A 23683-nucleotide genomic window follows, 5' to 3' on the forward strand; every position below is an offset into this window, starting at 1 on the left:
TGAAAGCATCCTTATACTTTTGTTTTAATCTGTTACCCCCTTCCCTATCCAATAAAAACCTCACGTTTTATTTCATTTTAAATAATACTTTTATCTGAGCTAAATGCTGAAAATTCTAACAGTACAGAAAAGGATAAAGGAAAAAAAACCCAAGCTGCTAGCTAACCATTGAACCTTCCCATGTGTAGCGTGTGTTCCCTTCTAACCTGGTGGGTAGTCGCTCTACATTAGTCCTTTCCTTTTCTTTGACAAAAATTTTGCTGTTTAGTCGGAGTGGAGCTATAGCTCCCTTTTTGAAAGCACTCAGAGAAATTGGTTCCAAGTGTTTCTTGGATTTTATATACCCAAGAGAACATTGTCCACTCTTCAGTGTCTTCTTTTGTTGAATGGCAGACTTTCCAAAATGTACAACATCAAGCCTTGCTATCCAGATATTTTAATGAGATTGGAAATTAAGGAGAAAGAAAAAGGTTTTCATTCTTCATGGCATCTATCCCCATTTGACATACTATAGGTTTTATTTCTTTACCCCGTTTACCGACTGTCTCACCTCATGGGAATGTCAGGTTTCTGAGGCCAGACCTGTGTTCCCACTGCTAGAGCAGTTCTTGATAAATTGTAAGCACTCCAGTATTTGTGGAACGAATGAGGAGACAGAAGTCAGATGTGATTTTTTTTTTTTAACTAGAATTCATCCTTTGAATTATGTAATATGGCAGTTCTTAGTTGAATGGTTTATAGCTCAGCACTTTAAATATTAGATCTCTTTATTGCTTGCCTCATCAAAGAAGGGGAGACTCAACTAAGAAATTAGGAGACCAATATCTGTTCTTTCTCCTTGAACTTTGAGATCTTTGTCCAGAAGTTATCAGGTTCCTGGATTTGTTAGAGAACCTACAAAATTAACAATCAAGTTGGAGCTTTAGCCTGTTGATGTTTAATATTTTCCTCAGAGAAAGTCGAAAGGCACAGTTTACTTGATGTGTTTGACCAGAAAAATAACCAAAGAGTACTTATTTCATAGCTTGCAGGGGTGGTGGGGTTAAGAACCCTGCAGTCAGTTTGACTTGAGCACCCTGGTTTTCGATCTAATAGCATCCCCAGTTGTGCATGAGGGACAAGCCTTTAATTGCATTCAGGTAGGGCACCACAAGTAACACGTTTGAGAGACAGAGCAAAGTGACCATGCTTGTACTTCCAAATACAAGATTAGTTTTGCTGAAGAGTGTGTGTGGGATTGTTGTGGGTAAAAAAAGCACAGAAGAGTTTGAAGGGCTATCCCTTGTTAAGATTAATAATCGACATTCCCTGATTGCTTTCTCTTCACATAAAATTCTTTTAAGTTTTACAAAATTCACTTCAGGCTACTTAGTGATAGCAGTGAGGGTGAAGATGATGAATGCAAACACAAACTATGTACAAATGGTAAGACTGGAAATGAAAAGCAAGGTGCTTTGCTTTTATTGTCTATATAATAAACTGCTAGAATTTGACCAATGCCCATCCTCCCCTTAATTATAGAACATCTATTTCCAGCTGCATACCACACTTCCCAGCCTCCCTTTCAGCTAGATAATGGTCATGTGACTAAGGACAGGAGCAGAAACGTGCCATTTGGTGTAATGCTCCAAAGAGGAATGTCTCCTTGCCCCTTCCCAATGGCTAGAATGCAAATATGGCAGCAGGAACTAGAGTAGCCACTTTGAAATGGACGTGGAAGCCCAGGGATGAAGATGACAAAGCTGTGCTGCTCCGGGAAGGTTATGAGAAGAAGAAACTCAAGCGGGGGGTATTCTTTGTTATGACAGTTCAGACTCATTCACTCACTCTCACCAGATCTTCCCTGGGTGCTTATTACAGGTCGAGCTTCATGCTAGACAGTGCAGTAGAGCTAAAGCAGGGGTGTCAGCTGTTCTTGTGGAAGGCAAAGCTGTTAACAGTTGAGTGTTTTTGACCCCTGTCTAGTTAGGGTTATCCGATCAGTTTGGAAGATGGAGAATGAAAGAGACTTGAAGAAATAGACTCTGCTCCTATTTTCTTGAATGTATTTTTTTTTTTTCCTGATGTGGAGCAGTATCCAGGTGGTTTGCTCATTCAATCAACTAATAGTAGATGTCAGGCATAGGGTAAACTGAATAACAAAAGTTCTTTCCTTCAAGGATCTTCATTCTGGTTGACGGAGACACAAAACAAGAACAATAAAATATAGAGGGTAGTGGGAAGTTTTAAGGAGAAAATGTAGGAAAGGGAGTTTTAAAACATCGAGGGTTGGGGGCAGGGGGGAAGAGAGTTGGAAGTTTTAGATCAAGGATCCAGGGAAGGTCGCATTGAGAAGGAAATCTTTGATCCAAGTTCAGGAAGAGCTGAGGAAGTCAATGCGTGAAGCAGTGATTTAACTGATTCTTAGTCAAGACAATCCAGAAAGCATGAATGATGTTACAAAGGTCTCTCCTTCCCTGCAGGAAAAAGAGTGATTCAAGCAGAAATAGCTAAGTGTACAAACTTAAATTGCATGTTCTTTAGTCTCTGCAGGAGACGTGATAATAACTGAGGTGTTACATAGATGGAGACAGGAAATGTCAGCTGCTAACAACTTTGTGGATTACCACCTCCAGGAAAGTGGCCACTTGAAGGGCCAATCAATAAGGAGAGTTCAACTCAGTGTTTTATCTGATACTAGTTTAGTTTAAGGCGGAAAATCAAAGGCAAAGTGTTCAGATGAAAAACCCGCAGGCAATTCACCTTAAACCTCTAACTCTGCCTTTCCACTATATTTCATTCAACCAAGACTCAATGTCTCTTTTGTGTTTAACACTTCGCTAGGCATTGGGAAAGCAGCAGTGACCAGGGCAGATGTTGTCCCTGACCTCCTACGACTTACATGGTAGTAGGGACAGGGGCATTAGGCTCCGAATTGCACAGTTCTTTAATAGCTGTGATAAGGCTGCTGACTGGGGGCTGTGAACGAAGAGAACTGGTCTCTGAGGACTCAGCCAAGTCCTTTTGAGGAGGAGATCTGTCAGTTACACCTGAAGGATGAGAAGGCACTAGCAAGACAAGGGACGGGAGATAAGGAGCTCAGGCAGGAGACCTTAGGGCTCAAAAGGCCCCCGTTCCTAGAGCCTGGAGTACAAAGGAGTGTGAGGAGATGAGGCTGGAGCGGCTGGTGGGGCCACATGGTGCTAGGTCTTGAAGGCCAAGGTTAGGGCTTTGTTTTAGATCCTGAGGGCAAGAAGCCATTGGAGTATAAGCTGGAGCTGGAGGCAGGTACTGGGCTCGGATGTCACTTTGGAGAGAGGCAAACGTGAGTGTTGGGCTTTGAATTTGGGTGGCAGTGGTGGAGGTGGAGAGGAGTAGATGGAACGGAGCGGTATCTGGAAGGTGATGGATTACATGTGGGAGGACAAAGGCTTAGGGGTAAAGAGCCACCACAGCGGCTTTCACTTTGGGCTGTCAGATGCTGGTGCAATTTACTGAGCTGGAGGAGACTGGAGGAAGATGTGCTGTTATCGAAAGGTGACGATCCTCAGGTAAGAGTCTGAGGTTCCCCAGGAGCCGTCCAAACAGAGCTACGAGGCGGGCCCAGGGATAAGGTCTGGAGCGAGTCATTTGAAACGCCCCTGAAACCATGAGAGTGGATGAGCTAGTTTAGCGAGAACGTGCAGAGAGAGGAAAGACCCAGGACAGTTGCCCTCCGACTCTGGGCAGGCCTGCCGCGGAAAGGGTCAGGCTTTGGGACTGCAGGTCCTTGAGGGAGAGCGGTTAGGTTAGTGCTGCTTCAAACGCCTCTGACACGGTCATCCTGGTTAACAAAAAGGAGAGCTTCCTCTGTGGCACACAGGAGCCAAACACATCACCTGCAGTGTCTCACGCCATGTTGAAAACCCTGGGAGCCAGGTGCGCTCCATTTTACAGGTGAGCAAAGTGAGGCTCCCAGAAATCCAGGAACACAAGGTGTAGCATGGGTGGCCCAGGTCAGGTGACCACCTAGTGGCAGGACTAAAGCTCTTGGTCCCTACACTCTGCTGCTTCTCCCTGGTTCCTGGCACCTGCAACCACCTTCCCTAATTTCCACCCTACCGCCCCCTAAGTCCCCATCAGGGAGGTGTGCTCGGCCCTCTTGGTGCTCCCAGTGGCTGGTTATGGAAGAGCAGCCCCATCACCTATGTCATGGGTCCTGTTCTTAGTTTTAGCCTGCCCTGTCCAGCTCCAGACGTGGTTCCAAGGTTTCATGGGATTGTTGGGAGAGCAAAGGGCAGAAGGATGTGTGTGTATGGACCTACCTCCCTTATATCCATCTACATGTCCAATTGCCACATCGTAGTCCACGCACCCTGCCCATCAGTAGAGGGTAGACACGAACTCAGCCGCATTCCTGCTTTTCAGGGAAGAATCGGGGGCTAGGTCCAATATGAGAAAGGCCCGTTACTGCTCAACTAGTCCGACACTAGCCTAGAAAAGGGAATGAAAGTATTCAGGGTCACAGTGCTGGCAAAAGCAGAGCCCCAGTCTAGTTCTTCTCATGGAACCTGCCTGGTTCCTACATTCCATCTCTGCATAGGCCCTATTACCTAAGAGTTTATTTCAAAAGGATCTGTGTATTTGAAGTGGCCAAGCCATTGGCTTAGGTGGCTGACGCGGCTGCAAGCCTGCAGACGCAGAGGGATGCACTCCAGGCTGTCTCCATCTTAGCACTGTTCAGTTTCCACCTCTCAGTTTCCACTTCTTGAGGCCTTGGGCCAGTATTGTATCGGGAGATCCTAAGAGCCTCCTGGATCGCCCGGGCTGTAGCTGATTCTGGCCCCAGAACTGCAGGTGACCTCTAAGCCAATCATATTTCCCCCTGCAGGGACCAGCCTTTGCACTGGTTTGTGGTCACAACAGACCATGATTCCTAGTGACAGCACATCCTGTTTGGGGGTCAGCTTCACCTTTCCGCACTGGTGCCTCCAGCCTAAGGCTCGGAGTAAGCGCTAACATACCGGGGCTAGCCAGCCAGCATGTTACAGCTGTTACCACGTTTCAAACCTGTAGAGCTGGGCGACAGAATACCCATTTCACAGATGAGGAAGCAGCCTGAAATAGATTAAATAATGTGCCTAGAGTCGCACTGCCAGTGAGCAGCGGCGCTGGGATTTAAAACCAGTCAGACTCCAGAGCTTGTGCTCTGACTGCTTCGCATACCGCCTTTAGATCTACCCACTGGGAGATGTGCACAAGGAGTAACCTGTCTCTTTATAGTCTCCCACTCCTCACAGCCCCCACATCAAGGCCAAAAACGGGTCCCCCTTATCAGCAGTGTGCTGTTTCATCACACCGGTGAGGGGGTCTTATATCTCCTTACATTTGTTTCATTTAATCTCTGCAACCAAGGGTCATGCAGATTAGCGGGGTTACCATTACTATAAGCCGGAGAGGTTTGGCTATATTTCCAAACACCCGACTAAAATGTTCTGTGAGGTCTTCATAGAATTAGCACCATTAGCACAGAATGAAGACCGCTGGTGTTTTCTAAGACCTGGTTAATCCAGCCCAACGTGAGACCTTGTCTCCTGCTCATCTGTCCTGCTTCCTGGGGTGGGAGCCAGGAGGCTATCTTGGGCACTCCCTGGCTGAGGTGAAACAGCAGTGGGGAGCCCTGGGCGAAGATTCCATCCCGCCCTAGCAAATCTTCCCCACCCCCGCACCTCAGCTTGGGTCCTTAGGCATCCCTTACAAAAGGTTTGCAGAATTGTGTGTCTGTCTGCATTTTGTCTGATGCAACATCCTAGCATTCTTCAGATTCTCAAAAGTTGAGTGACCCCACAGACGGTTTGGTACGACCGAATTAGATGATCTACCACATTCTCTAAGCTCGAGTGCCCCACTGAGCCAGGTAATTCCTGAAACTATTTTAAACGCCCACAAAGTAGACTCCCTAGAATTAGGTTAACTTTGAAAATGGTCAAGGTTATCACGTATCTTTCTGTTTATTCCCTCTCAGGTTCTCTATGATCATCCCCTATAGCCGGCTTTACTCATGCACTGCTTTCTCCCCTGTGCTCCCCAGAGCTGGCCTCTGCCTACTTTGGGAAGAAGTGCTGAGCCGCTGGTCCCATCGCTGGACCTTCAGGTCCTTCCATCACCAGATGGTTCTGGTCTGGAACTGGCTCTTGGGAGGGTTCAGGCCCAAGAGTCTCTGAGAGCAAAGGAGAGGACCAGGTGGAAGGAAGTGCCTGGAGGAAGGTCTCCATGGAGCCTTCACGGGGAATTTTTTTTAGCAGATGAGGCAGCAGTTCCTCTTTGAGACCGGCTCTGAAAACACTTCCCAGAACAAGGAACTGACTGAGGCTGGGGAAAAGCTGGAGAGGAGGAAGGATCATTAAGACTGACCTGGGTCAAGGCGAAGTAGGAGGCAGATTGCGCTCGAGTGTCGCTGGGCCGGCCCTAATCCCCGTTTCCAAAGCGGCGCAACCAGAGAGCAGAGCGTTCTCAGCACTGGGTCTAATTCGGTGAGGTTTTATTGTAGAGTGCGGGACGTGGATCCCCGACCACGGGGTGCTGCCGGTGCGACCCTGTGCCTCTAGACCAGCTTCCCCTCCCCCCGTGCCCGCAGAGAAAACTGAGCCCTTGGACCCAGGCGGGACCTACTGAAACTCGGCATCCCCTCGCTTCCCCCGAGGGACGCAGCCCCCAAAAGGCATCATTTCCAAGTCCGGTTGAGTTCACGCTCGAATTCTAGGGGAGGCCTCGGTGCCAAAGCGAGGAAGCGGCGGTAGCAGCTGCGGGGAGACAGCCACGGGGCCAGGGAGTCCGGACAGGCAGCTCCGTGCTAGTTGCGCGCCCGCCCAGCCGTGCCTGCCCCTTCCTCGTGCAAAGCAAGGGAGTCGGCGGGCGGCGGGGAAGGCTCCTGCGTCCGGGCTGGCTCGCCGTCTCTCAGGAAGGCTCCCCGGCTAGACCCGCTGTCCGGGGGGCAGAGAGACTCCGCCAGGGGATCGGAACCGTGGTAGCGCGCGGCAGCTAGGATCGCGCGCGACCCTGCGCAGCCTGCGAACGCCGGCGACTCCCTTTACGCCCCGGTGGCCGCTCGAGGTCGTAGAGGGTCTTTGGGTCAGCGCGCGGCGTTCCCAGGGGCCGGCGACCTCTGGCGCCGGGCTCCTCCGGCCCGGCTGCTCCCGGCGGCCGGCGGTGAGACGGGGACACTGCGTCTGCCGGCCCCGGCTCACCCCGCCGCTACACCGGCCGCGACTTCCAGGGCGCGCGGGCGTCGCGCAGCGAACGGTCGTGGGGCAGCGCGGCGAAGGCCGAGTGGCGCAGCTGGCAGCCGATGAAGAGGACGACGAGCGCCACGGACAGCAGCAGCAGGAAGAAGAGCAGCAGGTAGGTGGGCAGGTCGGGCTTTGTGGCCGCGCCGTCCCGCATGCCGCGCGCCGTGGCCAGCTCCAGCGGCAAAGCGCCCTCTGCCTTCACCGTGGCCGCCAGGGCCAGCGCGCCGCCTCCAGCCGCCTCGGGGCCGGCCGTGGCGTTGAACACGTCTCCGTACATGGCCCGCCGACCCCGGCCGGACCGCCTCACTCGGTGTCGGGCCGACCCGCGCCGCCCGGCGCCTCCATGGCGCGCCCCTCCCGCCCTGCTGCGCGCACCTGACCGGGAGCCGGTGCCTTCGGAGCAGCCCGAGCCGCGCCTCTCCCTCACCTCCGCGCTCAGCTGCCGTCCCCGCGGGGCGGCGGGCCCCGGGGCTCGGAGCTGGACGGCCCCGCGCGCTTGACCCTCAGGCTTTCCCTGGGTCCTGCCGTCGCCCCCCCGCCGTTCCAATCACCCGGCTCGCGGCTTTGGAGCCGCGCTCTGGGCTCCAGCCCCCAGCTCCGGTCAGCTCCGGGCTCGGGGCTCCCCTCGGCTTCGGCGCTGGCGAGAGGTGCCCGGCGAGTGCGGCTGCAGTTCGGGTGTCTGCTCAGCGCCGGGACGCCAGGTGCACCGAGGGCGGGTGGCGGGGAGTCCTCCGGCGCCGCCGCGGCCGCTGCGTCTCAGAGCAGGCAGTCCTGCAGCTGAGAGTCCCTGTTCAGACGCCTGGTGTGCGGCGAGCCTGTCCCCACTCGTTTTGGCTGCTGCGCTCCTGTCTTGAGCAAGAGACTGCGCTCCGAGGCGGCTCCGAGCGCGCTCAGGTCCCCGGCGGGGGGGGGGGGGGAGGGCGGGACTGACAGCGGCTGCCCCCCTGGGGAGCGGCTGCCAACCAATGGGGCGACAGAGGACACGCGGCGACTGCCCTGGCCTGGCCTCACATCACTTAAGGCCACAGGGACACCTAGAGAGAAAGGGAGGGAGGCAAAACAGGGTCACAGAAAGACTGACGGACCAAAGAAATGGTTACAGACCTATGATCAGAGACATAGGCAAAACAGAGACAGTAGTGGACAGCAGACCGACTCGGAGGCAAGGCTCAGCTGGACGTGGACACCTGCTTCCATTCTCCTCCTTGATATTCCCCCTCCGGGTGGAGCCGCGTTGGCCAGTTGCCCCACTGGCTGCTGGGTAGTGCAGGCAGGGCACACTGCCTCTGGGGTGTGTGGTGGGGGAGCGGAGTGGGGGGCAGTGGCAGAGGTGCTCCCCTGACAAGGCCAGGCCCTTCTCTAGCTGTGCCCTGAGGGCGCATTGCTTCCCCCACTGTGAGCTCACTTGCTCAGCTCTGGTTGGGGGCAGGAGGGGCGTGTGAGGGTGGTGATGGCCCACCTGACCTCGCCAGCCCTGGCAAAGGCTAGGTGGCCAGAACAGAGGTGACCCGTCAGTGGGACTGAGGGGTTCTCCTGGTCCAAATTCCTCCGTTCATCTGAGAAACTGTCTAAGCCCCCCAGACTAGACTAGGTACTGCTGCCCGGGATGCCGTAGCCCCTGCACCTCTCTGGAAGCACTGTCCTCCCAGGGCCGTCACTGTGTGACCTGGCCAGAGCTGGGGGGCAGCGAAGCCCAGGGCAGGAAACTATGGAGCTCCCCGCCACCTTCCATGTCCTACATGTGCGTAGTCAGCGCTGAGTGTGCCTCCTTCCACTTTGCACCCTAGATACCTCACCCCTCACCTTAGTCTCCATTCTGTTGCGGGGTCACTTGTCTGAGATCCCTACAAGGTCAGCCACGTTCATAGCTGTGTCTCTCATCCCGTCCTGGGGTACAGTGCATGGGGAGAGTTTGGTGAGCCCTGGCTGAATGAGCAGGAGGAGAGCTAAGTTAGTTCTTCCCCCTTGCCCTCACCACACCTGACCCCAAGCCTAACGTGAACAACCGAGGTAGGCAGGCCAATCTTGGCCAAAGCTCATTCCCACAAATCCATCTCAGCCCCGGAAAAACACCTCTGCAACCTCTTTGCCTAACATTGAAGTTGGGGTCCAAGGCCTGACTCTCCAGAATGTTTGCCTGCTTGCCAGGTGAGGCCTCCCGCTCCGCAGGCTCTTGGCGGTGCTTTCCTCTTGGAAAGGGTGGGCTTGAGGGGGCCTCCCTGGTGTGGACAGCAGGACCTAGCAGGATGCAGCAGCGCCCCATCTACCCACCTTGGTTCTGGGGAGCTGCCTGAGGTGCTTCTAGGGCATAGGGTGCTGAGCCCCGAGGCCTGGCGGATGGTTCGGCCAACCCCTCATTTTCCAGTAGGGGGAAGCTGGCTCTGAAAGGAGCAAGGCTTACCCATATTAGCACAAGACAGCCACCACACAGAGTGATACGGTAGCCACGGGAGGGGGCTGCTCGAATGCGGGGAGGTAGTCTCGTTCTCTGAAGGCCTGACCTATTTTGGATGGCATTCTTTTCAGCCAGCAGGATCCCGGGGGACATTATGTGAAATCAGAGCAGGCTTCCTCTTGGACACCTGGAGCCTGGGGGAGGCTCAGCATGCGGATTGGTTGGAAGAGATTTTGTCCAGACGAAGCTGCTGCTGTCATGGTTCCCTGGGTCTGGGTGAGCCTTGAATGGTAGGGCTTGAGTAGCTGGGTTTGGGATTTTGCCTGGGGTTTCCTCTTTGGGAAGTAACATGGCCCTACTCTCTCCACTTCGTCTCTGCCCGACCCATGAGATCAGGTAAGAACACTAGGTGACGGCAGGAAGCGGGGGCAGCTCAGCTGGGAGGTCCTCAGTGGAGTCTGGGGTAGGCTCCAGCCCTTTGGGCTATAAAATGAGGGATTATGGTAAGTGATTTCTGGTCGTGCCCTGGAAACATGCTGTAAGCATCCAGGAAGTGGCCACAGAGCCGGGGAGTCTGCAAAGGTTTGGGTGGGGATGCAGGGTCCCTGCAGTGCCATTGCTCATGAACAGGGGCGGGGAAATCCCTGAACCTGGGGTCCCTGGTGCTCCCATTCCTTCCCTGCAGCTCCCGCTCTTCAGCATCAGATTGCGTTTGGCAGAAGTGACCCATGCAAGGGCTGATAAGCCTGTGAGTGGCGGAGCTGAGGCTGGAACCTAGACAACCAAGGCTCCAGAGGCCATGCCCTTCATCACGACCGTGACCGCCTCCAAGGGCAGAGCAGCGCTGGTAGCTGCCACTCATGGACCTCTTCCCACAGGCCAAGCTCCAGCTCGGGCCTCAGCATGGTCTTTCTCCTTGCAGGGACCTGGGAGATAGGCCCTGCTGTGTCCTCTCTTTCCCCAAGGAGGAAGCTGCAGCCTCTCGGAGTGGTGTCACTTGCCAAGGCCCACACAGCTGGGTCAGGATGCCAGGGAGCCAAGATTCTGCAGCATGTACTTGTCCACTCCATCTCCAGCAGCCGCTTCTCACGAGCAACTCAGCAAAGAGCATGTGGTCCAACTGCCTGGCATTTTGGTCAAGTTGGAGAGGGATCTTGCCCTTTTTTGGGGGTCTTTTGTTCTCGAAGCAGGGAGGGCACTGTTTCTTTTCTGAAAGATGTTCAGAGCCCCAGGAGGGCAGTCACGTTCCCCGACCGTCCCTGGGCAGGAAAGTAAACAAGGCCGGTGCTGAGTGAATGCAGAGATGAAGTTTACACAGCTTGTTACACAAGCCAGAGCGACCTTCCATTAAGGGAGCTTTGTGTACTCGTACATTTAAGTCTTGGAAAAGATTATAAAGGGGCTGTGAGTTGGCTTTGACAGGCAGGGGTCGCAGGGCCAGGACCCCAGAGCGCCCTCTTCCCCATTACGTGGTTGCTGAGCAGCGACGTGCGCTCCCTCCCTGCTGGCCTGTCTGTGGAGGGACACGCAGGCCAGGCAAGGGTGCCTCTCCTGCCACGCGGGCCATTTGGCAGCTGCTTAATGGAAACTGGGGAGCCTAGGAGCATCAGAGCCCCAGGATTCCATAAATTGTGCTGCACGGCCCGGGCAGCTGGGTGAAGCTATTTCTGTTTCTCCTGCAAGTGAGGGGAATTGTTGTTAAACAGCTCTGAGTTGGCCTTGACAGGCATCACCAAGAGGCTGGGGTGCAGGTCAAGGGTGAAATGTTGCGGTCCAGGGTTTGCTACCGCTGGGGTGGTTTTCCATGTGCGTCGTGCGCTGTGATTGCGGGGGCGGGCTTCTCTGTGAGTGCTGATGCTGCCCTTTGCTTGCCGACCTCTTCATTTTAACCAGGGCCCCCACCAGTGGTTTAGTGGGTTTTTGTGTTTTTGTTTTTGTTTTTTTTACAGATGGCTTCGGCAACCACCGTGGCTGGTGTGCCACTTTGCATTTTAGAATGACCATTTCAAGAACCAAATAGCAAGTAGGCTAAGCCCAGCTCTGAAATGCAGGGTTTTTTCCCAAGGGGGAAACAGGCAGTAGTGGGCTTGGGGAATGATCAGGCTGGACCTCGTGAGGGACTGGTCTGTGGCGCAGGGTACCTGGGGAAAGGCTGGGGTGTGAGCATGAGGCCAGCTGCAAGGGGGGTGCTCACGAACGCCCTTCTCCCACAAAGGGCATCTCCACCGCAGTCCTCTGATGCCATGGGCCTGCAGCTTCTCTTGCTGGATCAGAGGGTGGGATGGAGGGAGTCAGTGACAAGATTTATGGGGCTGGCTGGGGCTGGGTCTGGAGACACCTGGAAGCAGGTGTAAGTAAACTTGGTCTGCAGGTGGTGGGTGGCTCTGTCTTTGGTGATGGGATGACCCTGCGGGTACCAGTTTTTGGACAAAGTCTCACTGCGTAGTGCCTTGATACTCTTCTCTTTGGTTCCGACAACATGTGACCTCAAATGCCTCTCTGAGTCCCTGTAGCTGTGTGGCCTCTAGCTAAGCAGGCCACAGAGACACAGAGCCTCCAAAGCTGTTGAGACCGATGGTGACCAGTTGCTGCCCCCTGAGCTGGATCACTGAGACTTTTCTGGAAAGGACAGAGGTTTGCATGATGGTGAAGCTTGCACTGCCCCCTGCTGCCTGGACCCAACCAGTGTGGCTGGTGTGGAGTCACGAATGGGGTCGCTGCATGCTAAGGAGCAGGCCACCCTTCTGGCCAAGAATGGGGGAGGTAGGCCAAAGCTGGGATAGAACCAGCATGTACCAAAAGGGGCAGCCAGAGCTTGGAACAGGGCTGGTGTTTGCAATCAGTAGCCAGGCTCAGGGGCCCCTGGGAGTCTGGCTGGGTCCTCTGGTCCTGCCTTTGTATTTCCAGGTGTGTGTGTGTTGGGGGGGGGGCCTGGCTCGTGAGGTTACACTTGGGGAGAGATTGGGCACCAGAAGTAGAGACAGGCAGCAAGGTGAGGCAGAAGGTCTGTTCAGCCAATTAGGAGGCCCCCACAACCCGTCCCATCTGCGTCATTAAGGGAGAACTACTTCATGGAAAGATCTGGAACTTGGTGGTGACACCAGGGCACAAGAACTCATTCAGGAAGAGGTGGTTCTTTTCTAGAATTGTTTTTCCTAAGATTGAGTGTGCATCCATCAGGTGAGATGCAGTAGTATTTTAGATAGCCCGTTGGTAAAGCATTAAACATCACTGAATCACACCATGCAAGAATTATTGGCCTCTAGTCTCCTTTAATTATTCTGCTTATGGCAAGAAGAAAAATCCAGTTGGGCCCTGTGTCAGTTTGGGTCCACCAAGAAGCAGGAGCCAGAGATTAACTGGCGGAAATGCCTGTGGCAGATCAAAGGTGCAGAAGGCAAGGTAGGCGGGAGGGCTTTCTGATCGCAGTGGAGCCTGGGGCTCGTGAGAACAGAGGGGAAGGAAGGACTTGGCAGGGAGAGCCTCTGACTAAAACTGTCTCAGTCAGGCCGGGGGTCGCGTGTGAGGCAGGATGTGTGCAGCTGTGGGCAGGTTGGGCTCTGTGGGTGGCCAAGAGTAGAGTCCCTTTTCCCCTTCCCCAGGCTGGGCTGGTGGCCTTTTGCAGAGGGTTATGGAGGCCAGGAGGCAGGGGCATATGCCAGGGGTTGAAGTCCCAGCAAGACTCACCTCTCCTCAGAAGCCCCCTCTGCTAGCCCCGGCCCAGGCTAACCCTTCCTCCTTCCTGGGTGGGTGTGAGCCAGGCGGTCTCCAGCTGTTGCCAGTTGGTTTAGACGGCAGGCCTCACATTTCAGAGTCTTCAAGGGCTGATAGTCATGCCCTTGGGTTTTGGTCCACGAGTCTGGGCCAAGGTCAGAGCCCCGGGTCTCCCCTGACCCTCCCCCCACAGCCAGGGCCTTGTGTCTGTGACCTGCACTGTAAGGTCCATGAGGGCCCCGGGCTGTGTGTCGTGGCTGGGTCTTCTCTCTCTCTCCTTTCTGTCGGCATTTCCATCTGGACTGCTCCTGCCCCAGGGGACAGAGCCCCACTGCCAGACTCTGATGTTACAGCAGCCTCCTGCCCTCCCTCGTCCCTCTGCAGCCCGTCCTCACGGGCAGAGCAAGGTTTGGTGCAGCCCTTGTGCATCTGAGGGACCCTCTTGGAGAATAACACCACAAAATTAGGTTTTCACGTGAGTATTTATGGAGAAAGGGAAACAGAATCTAAATAAATTACATATTGTAAAAAGCTGACAAATATCCAAACGGGGGAGAACAGTCCAGACTTCCTCAGTTCCCTTCCGTAGCCACGTTGCCTGCTACCAGGTGTTTAGGAAGACCTCAGTAGGGGTCCCCCACCCCTGACCCTGCACCAGGGAGCCCAGAGAGCGGGTGGTGGGCATGTTCTTGGGAATGACTAGGGGGTAGTGGCGGGGGAGAGGGGGGGAGTTGTAGGGGAAGACAGTAGTCTCACTTGGTAAAATTTCTTACCTTTGCAAATATACAGAAACGCCGGACCAGGTGAACATGAGCTGGGGCCCACAAGCTCAAGCTTTGTTGACCTCACGGTAAACCCACCTCCATCCTTCCTGGGTATGCTCCCCTGCCAGCGCGAGCCCAGATCACCTTCGGGTCACTGCCTGGGTCAGTGACTTACAGTGCCTCCCACCGACCTTTTTAAAGTAAAACCCATTTTCTCTTATTTTTATACTGGTTATAATAATAGTATTTGGTCATTATCTGGAAAATATAGACAAGGGTAAAGAAGGAAATAAAAGTCATCCTGGAGATGAGCAGTAGCAATTTAGAATTCTACTCTTCTCCCATCCCCTGCTAGGAATTTGACATGACACCGATGGCAGAAAGGTTGGAATGTGCCACATCAGCACATGGGCTCGCATTATGTTCCTCCCTTCAGTCTGGTGGGTTGTTCTAGAACATTCCTGTTTATCAGCCTCCATGATTGTTTCTACCCAGAGTCCTTTAGAGCTCAGATGAAGGCCTGGCCAGTAGATGTAGCGCTTTTGAGGCCTTGATAAGTGAGACGCTGGCTCCAGCACGTTTGACGCAGTGGGAAGGGGTGTTTCCATGCTTGCTGACCGAGATCGGTGAGGTCGAGCATTCCCAAGAACAGACAAACTGAGGGACTGGTTCTGCTTCCAATGGTGTCAGGGCTGCCAGATGTCTGGGATATGGGAAATAGGAGAGGCAGAGGGCCTGCCCCAAAGGAAGGACCGGGAAAGGCCATTGGGCTCAATCTTCTGAGGGTTCAGGTATGGCTGGACCTATACCTGGGAGGTACAGGGAATGGCCCAGGTGGCCTGCAGCCCGACCCATGGGGGGATTGGGGAAGCTCTGTGGCGGGGGACCTATCAGCAGGAAGGGGTGTCACCAGCTCCTGTCATCGCTACAACCTTCTCTTAGCTGCCTCTAGAGTGAGCACTCTGAGTAGCCTTTGGGGAGCTGGGCCAGGTCGGGGACTGCAGCAGGCACAGGCCTGTGCTCTGCCTTCAGATCCTGCCCCTGAGCTGAGGCTTGGGTGGACAGTTAGAAGCCCGACTCCCATCTTAGGGGATTAGTCCTGACCCTGCAAGGACAGGTACCCCTTCCCTATTCACCTCCCTCCCCCCACCAGGCCAAGCCGGCAAAGCCCGTCCTCCAGAGAAGGCTCTTGCTGGGGTCCCTGACAACTGGTCTGCGCCCCTGGCAGCAGGTCTGGGCCATCTGCGGACCCTGTCTTCATGGGGACAAATCGTCAAGTCCCTTTTTTAAGTTAATGGGAAGGTGGGATAAGGAGAGACAGCCTTCCGACAGCATTCCATTTTCATGCCCTTCCCCCCACCTATACTTAAAATATAGGGAAGGGTTTCCATCCTTGACTAGAAAGAGGGAGAGAAATCAAAATTCACGAAATGTGGGATCATATTCCTTCAGGGTTTGAAATTACGTTTTCTTTTTTCCCCCGAGGTTTGTCTGTTTTAAACAACTTGGTTTCTTTCCTATAAAAGTGTTAGGGGTCCTGATCATTTTAATTTTGGGTAAGCCCCTCCCTCCAGCCAGTCACCCCTGCTCCCAGCCTGCCCCTTTGCCAGTGTCTGGGGGATAGCTCCCTCTTCTGGCCTGGTCGTTACTGCACTTCTGCCCCTGGGGGTGCCATCTGCCCCCACAGGGGAGCAGCTGGGTCCTGACTGATCCAGAGGCCCCCCCCAGGCAGAAGGGACCACGGATGTGGGGGAGGAGCAGGAAAGGCCTCCCAACCAAAGAGGCAGCAACTGATTATGAAAAAAATCTGAGAAAATACCCTTTTTGTTCTGTCAGTTCCTGACAGGGACGGAAGGACAGATATGCCCACGGCCTGATTCATGAGGAAATGTGATTATTTAAAAAAAGTTTTAAGTGAGAGAACTGAAGCTGTCCTTTAAGTGGCATTTTAAAACCTAAATTGGAAACTGCATTAGCATTGCCATTTTGTGCTGAGGCCTCAGAAATCCAACCTGCTCTTCTACTGCCCTGGGTTTTCAGGTCCGAATTTTGGGGGTCTCCATCCTGGAAGGTGTCCTGCAGGGAGGCACATGTGGACCCCGCAGCCTGTGTCTGCTGGGGGAAGGGGCTGCTCCCATCCTCCCCCCATCCCGGAGGAGGCTGCCCATGGGCTCGCTCTGCTGGCTAAGAGAAGTGGGCTGAATGACTCGAATCATTTGGTCCTTCTTTATGAAAGCCTTTAAGATGCCGCTCCCCCAGAAATGGTGTTGTGCGGATTTTCTCAGCATCTCAACTGGAACCAAATAGGGGGAAAAAGGAGATGCTTGGGGGTGTCAGGGGCATTCTGAGATAGGACCAGCCACCATCCAGCCCACCTGGGCCCTGAATTCGCCCAATCTAGGCAAGAAAGGCAATGGCCTACAGCCCACCCCAACCCCACCCCAAGGGGAGCTGAGCGCTGTGGGGCAGGGTGCTCCCAGGGACTGGGTCTCAGTTTCTCCTCATGGTACCTCTTCTCCCCCATCCCCTGCAGGCCCACCTGGGGGAGCTTTTTTAAATTTGGGTTCTGGCCCCAGACCCAAAGATTCAAGTCAGCCTCGGGGCTGGGAGCATGCGTGTGGGTGTGCACGTGCGTGGGTGTGTGTGATCTCAGGCGTCTCCCAGCACCCACGGTGCTCCCTTGCAGACAGAACACAGTCCCACATTAATTGCCTCGGGAAACAGGGCAGGACTCATTCACACGAGAGTCGGATGACTGGCTTTTGAGTTTCAAAAGTCTGGGTATAAGGTTCAGAACAAGGCGTCCTGAGTAAGGGCAGAGCTGTGCCTGGCACATACAGCACCTTTGGGGGAAGCACACAGAGGTGTCTTTCTCCTTGGCGGGGCAGGTGTTAGCCTGTTGTATCCTCACCACGCAGCAGGGCACTTCTGTAGAGTGTGTACTCACCCTTATACGGTAGCCCCACGTGAGGGCAAATTTTCCCATCCCTGACATCCCAGGAGACCTTCCTGCTCTCAGGGCAGGGTGACGTGGGAAGTTGCTTGGGACGCAAGGAGACATCTCTGCCATGAGAGGGGTGGCAGAAACATGGATAGTTCTGGGGATCAGGGGGTAGGAGATCATCAAAACCTGTCTTGGGTAGAGCCCCAGGGAGGCAGAAGTCTTTGGACGATGGGGGGGGGGGTCCCCCAGCTGCCCTGGGTGTGAGAAGGTAGAGTGATTCCTGCAAGCCCACCCATGCAAGTGCCAAGGCCCACAGCTAGCTTCCTCCAGCTCCAAAAGTGGTTCGGAGACAGAAGAAGAGCTTCTGAGCCTGTGCTCCAAGAAGGGCATGCAAGCGGAGTGGAGGGGTCTGAGGATGTCTTTTGGATGGATTTAGGATCCAGGTAACAGCGGCCTCCAGGACTGACCTTTAGGAAGCAGATAGGACAGCAGGTGCTTGGCGGACGCCAGCACAGAGCGCTGTGGGTGGGGAGACCACCCACCCCCTGGCAGCCTGCGGAATTTAGCACCGTGCCAGGAGAGTGGGCGTGGGCCTTCTCGGAGCTGAGATTTCTACCACCTCAGGGGAATAGTAGGGGCACTCCTCACGGAGATCGGCTAATGGAAAAATAATGTGACAGTCCTTGAGTTACTTGAGCTTGTGGATTAACATTGATATAAATATGCAAAGAAAACCACAAATACCCCCAGTAACGATCTCTGTGCAGTGGGGATTAAAGACAATTTTCATTTGCTTCTGAGTGCTGAGGTTTTTGAAAATTTCTCCAGTGACTACCATTTACTTTTGTAATGAGAATAATATATTTTTTTTAAAAACCGTATAAAATGAAACAGCAAAAGTAATTTGCTTTTTTATTTCTCTGCCCTTTCGGGGCTCCCCTCTCTGGGCTCCTTACCCAGCACGCTTCCCTCAGCCCTTTGGGAGCCCCTCTTCTCCCCGGCCCTGCAGGCTGAGGCTGGAGGTAGGGCTGGGCCCCGGAGAGAGGAAGGGAGTGGGCCCAGCCCGGAGTCTTGGAGCCAAAAGCTCTGATTCACAATGGCACTGACAATGATGTCACCAGGGCCACTTTTCCATCCTCTCTGTACCCACTGGAAGGGACAGCTAGGGTGGGAGAGACACTCGCCATTTTTGGCTTCAGGGAGAATGTCTTTCCTCCTCCACAGATGGGAGGGGTCCTGGCTGGGCTCTGCTGAGCCAGAGGGTGAGTAGGCTCGGCCTTTCCACTGTCCAAGCTCCCAAAATAGCATCCTTTCTGGGAATCTGCTTCTCTGGCCCCTCTGAGCCCTTGATCAGAGCCTCCGTCTGAATCACGAGGAGGACAGGGTCCACCCTTGGGGTCTGTTAAGGCCATCTGCGAAGAAAGGGAAAAGAGGGCAGACCTGCAGGGTCCCTTTGAGGAGTCCCCACCTGGGAAGGCCAGGATGGAAACAGAGCAAAGGTGGGAGGGGGCCTTGGGGAGCTGAGCGGGAACCACGCTGATTATTAAGGAGCAGCTTACTCGCTCCAATTATGAGTGCACTTAAACAGCATGCTTCCTCCTGATCCAGATCCGAAGTGGCTGTGATTCCATCACAGAGAGAAGGAAAGGGTGACAGAAATGAGATGGGTCTCAAATAGGAGGGCCCCAGTTGTGATGAGAAGAGGAGAGGACACCCCCATGCCCACCCCATGCCCATTCTCTCAGTCTGCTGGGAGCTTTTCTTGGGCATCTCTGTCTCCATGGGCAGAACCTGCCCACATGGGGGACGAGCGCCCCGCCCCGAGGAAGTCTAATGCCAGGGTGCCCAGGAAGCGTACTGTCCCACCCAGGCAGGCTGTCTGCCTGAGGGCTCTGCTCTCTGACTTCCGGGGAGTCCCGAGACCCCAGGACGGAGTGGAAGGGGACCCTGCCCACACCCCAGCGCACGAATGACATCGCCTCACCTCCAGGAAACAGGAGACAAGATCCTAGGGAACGTTAGGAACCCAAACCCTTGTTTGTGTTTCCTGTCCCTTTACTCTGAGTTTTCGCTTCACAATGATGGAGGTTAATAATGGATATGCAGTATAGGGTTGAGTGGGATTGAGTCATTCACCCGGACCTTTTCTTCCCTTGGTGCCTCCAGTGCTTTAATCCTCCATCTTTCCCGTGTGCCCAGATCTTAGAGAGCCTTTGCAAACTGGAACAGTCCCACCTTCTTGGTGAAGACCGGAGAGTTAGCTCGAGCACTGGATCACGGGTCCCCAGTCCCATTTCCGCTCTTATCAGTTAGGTAACCTGATAACCATGCCACCTAGCAAAGGGACCTCTGAGGCAAGAGTGCTCAAATATGGTTGACCGCTAGAGTCAGCTGGGAGCTACTTAAATACAGATTCCTAGGCCCCACTCCCAGTCTGTAGATCTACATTATTACCGAGCGTCCCAGGGCAGGAGGACCACTGGCCTCCCCAGGCAGGAGGTGCTAGGACCACAGTGACAAATACTCTGCAAGAAGCACGCCTCCTCCTGCAGGCCGCCTCCCATGACAGTGCTCCCACACGTGGTGTCCAGTCTGAGGGCAGTCTTCCCATACAGCTGTGTTCACGGGCACCCACCCTGCCCTCGGGCCAGTTCACAGGACTCAGGGGCCCAGGGGTTGAAGTTCTAGTTCATGGGGGTTCTACTCAATGCCCCCCTCCGCCCCGCCACTGCGCCACTTAAATTCTTTCTTTGCAAAAGCGGTAATGAATCCTGCTCTGCGCCCGCTTCTTCGCTGGGTTGTTGTTTTAATTCAAAGACGTCAGGGACATGAAAGAGCTCTACCTATAAGGTTGGAGACCTAAGGGCATGTTCTCATTGTCCGTGGGGCAGCGATTCACTGACTGCTTTGTGACATCACGCCCTTGTTGTCCACCACTCTTATTAAAATCTCACCGATCCACTTAACTGTTGCCCGGCTCGCCTCCTTTCTCCCCAGTGAGCCTGCAACCTGCCCAGCACCCCAGAGTCCACGGCACCCTTTCAGTGGCCATGCACCAGCTGAGGGGACGGCTGCACCCACTGGCAGCATCCTTCCGCCAAGAGGCCAGAGCTGTTTTGGGAGTTTCGTTTCGTTTTTTTTGTTTGTTTGTTTTTGTTTTAAGATTTTATTTATTTATTTGAGAGAGAGAGAGAGAGAGAGAGGGAGGGAGAGAGAGCACAAGCAGGGGGGAGAGGCAGAGGGAGAGGGAGAAGCAGACTCCCCACTTGAGCAGGGAGCCCGATGTGGGGCTCGATCCCAGGACCCTGAGGTCATGACCTGAGCCAAAGGCAGACGCTTACCCGACTGAGCCAGCCAGGGGCCCCTGTTTTGGGGTTTTCTGTTGGTGCACAGAGACAGGGTTTCTTTCTGGGTGAAGCCAAGCTGGCCTAGGTCACTGGGAACCCTGCCTTAGTGGAGTTGCACTGCTTAGGTGTGTTAATTGGGGCACTTGGTGTTAAGTCACCCTCTTGGGGCGAATAGATGAGATTCCTCTCCTGAGGTTGGGCTGCGCATGGTGTGCAAAGTTTCTGGACCACCCGTCAGTCCCTCGGTTAACCTACAGCTTGGGTCGTGTACCGCCTCCAAACACTACGTCCCACGATTCCGTGGTTGACAGGGTTCCGCTGGGCCGCTCTTCACTGAGTGTGTCCTGTGGCTGCACTCAGCTGGGAGCTTGGCGAGGCTACAATGGTCTAGAGGCTTCTTGTGCTCCAAGGCTCCTCCCCACGTGGCCTCGAACATTCAGTAGCCCAGCTTCTTCAGGACACAGCCTCGGCTTCCTAGAGGACAAGCCCCAGGGGGCACGTGCTTATCAAGCCTCTGCTGGCTCCAGGCTTGCTAATGTCCCCCTGGCTCACGCTGGTCGCTTGACCAAGCCAGCGTGGACGCGGGCCAGGAGTAAGCAAGGGCTGGAGAACCAGGAGGCATATTTCGTGGGGGCCACTGATGTGTTCATTCATGGAAGCCTCGTTTTCCTTTCTTCCTTAGGAGGTCACCCAAACACTTCATAGAACAGGACAGTGGCCATGCCCGGCCTTGGTGCCCCCTTGCTCTCTGTGCGCTGCCCACCCCCCACCCCCGCCCTGTCCCGTGCCGCTGGCCCTGCCAGGTCCCGGGCTGGGAGGCCTGTGGTGTGACTCGGGGAGCTTACCCAGACCCCTGATCCTCTGCTCCGTGCCGATGGAGGTGTCTGCCCCTGGGTGTTGGAGGATGCTCCGAGTCTTGGCAGGTAAGCCGGTTCTCTATTCTTCTTTTCTCTGCAGCCGCGTGGATTTCTGGCCTCCAGAGAGACCCGGGGAGTCCTTGCACATGGCACCGCCGGGGTCGCCCTCCTCATCTGCTTGGGTTGCCTCCAGGTCTCTGTGGCCAGGTGGACCCGTGTGGCAGCGTGCGTGGTTCTGCCTCCTCTCGCCTCTTGCCGGAGGGCTGGGGGCTCGGGCCGGGGTGCCATTCTTACCTTTAGGTCCCTCTCCTTCTCTCTGACCATGTGGTAGGCACCAGGGGTGACTGGCAGAGCCCTTGGGCTTGGCACCTCTTGGGTCTTTTCACTGTTCCACAGGCCCCTGCCCCGTGACGCTGTGGGTGACGCACGCCTGGGCTGTGTGTGGAGGGACCGTCCCCGTGGTTTCCGCCCACACACCTGTGCTCTTCTCTCAGACCGTCAGCTCCGTCTTCCTGAAGAGGTCCCTTATGTTTCACCCCAGGCTGAATCTTTCATGTCCTGTGTCTGTATGGGGGAGGACAGACTGGGAGGTCTTTAAGAATCGGGAACATGGTATTTGTCCCCTTTGGGAGAAGAACTAAAAATCTGTCTACAGGGACTAGAATACTGATCTCTACCGTCCTGTCTCTGCAGCCTCAGTAGGATGGAAATCAGTCACCCTGAGCTGGTGCTCGGGGACATAGAGGTTGAGGAGTCCCAGGACTCAGCAAGCACGGCTGTGTATCTTTGGAGGGGAAATGTCATGAGAAGCAGCCCAGCTCCAGCCCCCATGGCCTTTGCTGAAGTGCAGAATACACATTCTGTTCACGCTGTTGGTGACAGACAGTGATGATGCTCTGAGCGTCTTTATGTAGAGATGTGTCTAAAAAAACAGCTCGGCTCTCAGAAGTGTTTACCTTCAGCAGGGTTCAACGGGCTGTGGGGGCTTCTTTTTTTTTATTTTTTTATTGTTATGTTAATCACCATACATTACATCATTAGTTTTTGATGCAGTGTTCCATGATTCATTGTTTGTGCATAACACCCAGTGCTCCACGCAGAACGTGCCCTCTTTAATACCCATCACCAGGCTAACCCATCCCCCTACCCTCCTCCCCTCTAGAACCCTCAGTTTGTTTTTCAGAGTCCATCGTCTCTCATGGTTCGTCTCCCCCTCTGACTTACTCCCCTTCATTCTTCCCCTCCTGCTATCTTCTTCTTCTTTTTTATTTTTTCTTAACATATATTGAATTATTTGTTTCAGAAGTACAGATCTGTGATTCAACAGTCTTGCACAATTCACAGCACTCGCCATAGCACATACCCTCCCCAATGTCTATCACCCAGCCACCCCATCCCTCCCACCCCCCACCACTCCAGCAACCCTCAGTTTGTTTCCTGAGGTTAAAAATTCCTCATATCAGCGAGGTCATATGATACATGTCTTTCTCTGATTGACTTATTTCGCTCAGCATAACACCCTCCAGTTCCATCCACGTGGTTGCAAATGGCAAGATCTCATTCCTTTTGATGGCTGCATAATATTCCATTGTGTATATATACCACTTCTTCTTTATCCATTCATCTGTCGATGGACATCTTGGCTCTTTCCACAGTTTGGCTATTGTGGACATTGCTGCTATAAACATCGGGGTGCACGTACCCCTTCGGATCCCTACATTTGTATCTTTGGGGTAAATACCCAGTAGTGCAATTGCTGGATCCTATGGTAGCTCTATTTTCAACTGTTTGAGGAACCTCCATACTGTTTTCCAGAGGGGTTGCACCAGCTTGCATTCCCACCACCAGTGTAGGAGGGTTCCCCTTTCTCAGGCTGTGGGGGCTTCTAATTTAGTTCTGCCCATTGGGAAAGCACCAGAGGCTCTGTTTGGCTGGGCTGTCTCTCCTGTGATTGATTGGAACTGAGCATAAAACCTCAGGGCTCTGTTCTGTTCTGTCACTGAAAGGATCCGAAGAGTTATTTCCTCTCTCTCTCTCTCTCTCTCTCTCTCTCTCTCTCTCTCTCTCTGAGACTACCCCAGCTCAGGTCTGCTCCCCCTGGCCCCACCAGCCTGAAAAACCTCTGAGTCAGTGGTACGGATGCTGGGATTCATGCGACTCTCTATGTTCTGTGCTCCTGGAAGGCAGAAGCAGCCCCTCACATCCAATATTGAGTTGTATTTATGCAACTCGAATAGTCTTCTTCACTGCCTGTACCTACAAAATAAGGCTGTTTATTTTCTATTTGTAGCAGGAGCCTCACCTGCAGAAATTGGTCATCCTCAGTGTGTCTCCTGGTTATTTCTAGAGTCTCTGAGTAGTGACCCCCACCTCCAACAAGAATGATATGTCTAGTTACCAGCTGGCTGCCTTGTC

General features: G+C 54.0%; 1 protein-coding gene across 1 annotated transcript; it reads right to left on the reverse strand.

Annotated features, from left to right (window-relative positions):
* Positions 1 to 4399: 4399 nt before the first annotated feature.
* On the reverse strand, positions 4400 to 8080 carry SMIM32 (small integral membrane protein 32). The gene is made up of 2 exons (XM_073878542.1): positions 6373 to 8080; positions 4400 to 4452 (listed from the first exon to the last, which is right to left on the reverse strand). Exon 1 carries the CDS (start codon positions 7522 to 7524, stop codon positions 7213 to 7215), a length of 312 nt encoding a protein of 103 aa, XP_073734643.1. The 5' UTR covers positions 7525 to 8080; the 3' UTR covers positions 4400 to 4452; positions 6373 to 7212.
* Positions 8081 to 23683: the final 15603 nt, after the last annotated feature.

The sequence above is a fragment of the Callorhinus ursinus genome, unplaced genomic scaffold, assembly GCF_003265705.2.
Source record: "Callorhinus ursinus isolate GAN/ISIS: 27379988/994484 unplaced genomic scaffold, GSC_fseal_2.0 scaffold30, whole genome shotgun sequence".
Lineage (NCBI taxonomy): Eukaryota > Metazoa > Chordata > Mammalia > Carnivora > Otariidae > Callorhinus > Callorhinus ursinus.